The sequence below is a fragment of the Cydia amplana genome, chromosome 2, assembly GCF_948474715.1.
Source record: "Cydia amplana chromosome 2, ilCydAmpl1.1, whole genome shotgun sequence".
NCBI classification, from domain to species: Eukaryota; Metazoa; Arthropoda; class Insecta; order Lepidoptera; family Tortricidae; genus Cydia; species Cydia amplana.
The window spans coordinates 18,477,567-18,480,171 of record NC_086070.1 but is presented as its reverse complement, the minus strand read 5'-3'; the positions used below and the strand labels follow the sequence as shown (position 1 = coordinate 18,480,171).

Sequence of the window (2,605 nt, the reverse complement as noted above, 5' to 3'; positions counted from 1 at the left end):
CTAAAAATAATCAAAAGCTGTAACGGCATTATAATACAACTCATATTGACATATTTTAAGGCTCCGTTTTTGTTGCCAAACTATTAATTTTAGTAGCCATAACTATTTTTTAAAACTACCCAAATTCGATTAATTAGTTGACCGGTTAAATACGTGCCAATACAAAATAAGTAATACCTACTCTATTTAAAGTTAGGTATTAGATCAGGTTGATGTTCACTTTTCAGTCTTTAGATAGGTACAATCAATAACTTTGGGCAAATTAACGCCAAATTCTAGGAGGAGAAATCTATAGCTTGTACGCAATAGGTACTAAACATTAATTTGGCCAACATTAAGTAATGTTACAATCTAGGACGCAGTACTCTAGCTAGTACACAACACTGATTTAAACTTTCACCTTCACGATTTTTATTCATTATTATTCACGACGGGACTTAATTTTACGGGATTAAGTCCCGTCGTTGTGAATAACTCAAGCTAGTAGTTAAAATCTAGAGTATGTATATAGATACAAGCTAAGTGTTTCCTCATTACAACTAAACTACCTGCATATAAGTATCTGCTTCTAAGTGAATAGAGCCGTTACATCCTCGATACTTTTATTCTTCGTTTCGGGCAACTTAAAATACGTAAATATGAAGAAGAATATGAGGAAACCTGTATACGGCAAAAATAAATAATTTCCTAGTGCATCCGTCATCGGGATGAACGTAATGCCGACGATGAAGTTGGCGAACCAGTTGACGAGCGCGCCGATGCTGACCGCGGCGCTGCGGGCGGACTGCCCGAACAGCTCCGACAGGATCATCCACGGGATCGAGCTCGGCCCCACGCCGAAGGACGCCACGTACAACAGCGTGAAGATAACAGCGAATATGCTCATGGTTTGGTTATCTTCATAAGTAAAGAACGCTACCGTCATTAGGACCGAAAACAAGGTCATACCGGCAAGGCCGCCGAGCTGCAGCGTGCGCCGGCCCAGGCGGTCCATCAGCGGAATAGTCACCAGCGCCATGATGAATAACATACTGCCGACGCCGATGGAAGCCAAACGGGCCTCATCAGCCTCGAGACCGGCGCCTTCGAAAATAGTGGAAGAATAATACAAAACAGCATTGATACCTCCCCACTGCTGTGATAAATGCATAACTATACCGATTATGAGCGGAGTACGCAGGGATCGGTGGCTTATGAGATCCCAAGCGGTAAACTTCTTTTCTTGTTTCTCAGCTTTGTCTTCCGCGTTCATGTCGTTAATCTCGTTTTCAATGTTTGGGTGGCCTCTAATTTTAACGAGTGCCGCCCTAGCTTTTTCTTCATCACGAGTTGTGAGCAAAAGGAACCTTGGCGATTCAGCAGTGAATGGTACCATCACGCATTGAAGCCCTGAAGGAATCAATGCAATGCCGAAAAGCCACGGCCAACCTTCATCACTCCCTAATATAGCATCTATTCCTAAAATCTGTGAGGAAATTAAGCCGAAAGCGACTGCCAATTGATTGACTGTACCAAAAGCCCCTCGTAAATTTAATGGGGCCACTTCAGATACGTAAGTAGGCGAGACAGTTGTGGCAAAACCGCAGTTGATCCCGATAAGGAATCTTCCGATAATTATCATTTCCACGGAGCCTGCAAGCTTGCTGAAGGCCATTAAAGCGGCCGCGATAACACCAAATGCTGCATTCATGAGGAGAGCATTTTTGCGTCCATATTTCTCCGCCATCCAACTGGCGAGCGGACAGCCGATCATGCCTCCCACGGCAAAGATGGAAACAATGATGCCGAACAGAAAGGAGCTGCGGGTCTCATCTGCCTGATACTGGTCTCTGATGAAGGTCTCGATGAATTCGCGCGGCGCGTTGATGACGCCCGTGTTGTAACCGAACTGGAGCATGCCCAGCACGGCCGCGCTCACCGAGTACAACAGTGGGCCTGTTATTTCCGTGGCCATCTTCGTCACGTTCGGCACTCTGTGAAATAACACCACAACCATTTACTTAAACGTGTGTATGTAGGTATTCGTCGCAAGCGTAGCCTGGAAACCGAAACCTCAAAGGCACTAGACTAATAAAGGAACTGATACCTACCTATTGCATGTTTTATTAGGTACAGTCGACGTCAAAGATATGTTTACAGTTTTGCACCTTACTACTTTGTGATAAGGCGAAAAATGTAAACATATCTTTGACGTCGACTGTACATGATTTTCAGTATCCATATATTGGAGGATGGTTATCCAACCCCTACAATTCCTTCACTTACATCCTATATGAACCCCTAATTGCCTTTGACTAAAACACCATCACCACTGAAACCTCATGATCGTCACACTAAAAGCACATTATGCAGAAGTAAGGCAACTTACAGATGAACCGTCTATTTCGGCCAGATGCCGCCGGCTACTAATGTCTATAAAAATATCACCATATCTAAGATTTGCTAGTACGGTGTTAGGTAATGTATCTTATCACTGTTATCCATATGGACTTGTTTCTATCAAAAGATTATTTGTGAGAATATCTACAATCTACATCATGATGTAGATTAAGAAATCGCATCAAAAATCTTCATTGATATCAGCTACGTTCAAATTAATTTAAAA

At 42.9% G+C, this 2,605-nt stretch overlaps 1 protein-coding gene across 1 annotated transcript; it reads right to left on the bottom strand.

Annotated features, from left to right (window-relative positions):
- Positions 1-568: 568 nt before the first annotated feature.
- On the bottom strand, positions 569-1,984 carry LOC134656590 (glucose transporter type 1-like). The gene has a single exon (XM_063512149.1). It carries the CDS (start codon positions 1,952-1,954, stop codon positions 569-571), a length of 1,386 nt encoding a protein of 461 aa, XP_063368219.1. The 5' UTR covers positions 1,955-1,984.
- Positions 1,985-2,605: the final 621 nt, after the last annotated feature.

Coding starts and splice junctions, on each gene's coding strand:
- LOC134656590 (XM_063512149.1), bottom strand. CDS start 1,954: ATGGCCACGGAAATAACAGGCCCACTGTTGTACTCGGTGAGCGCGGCC.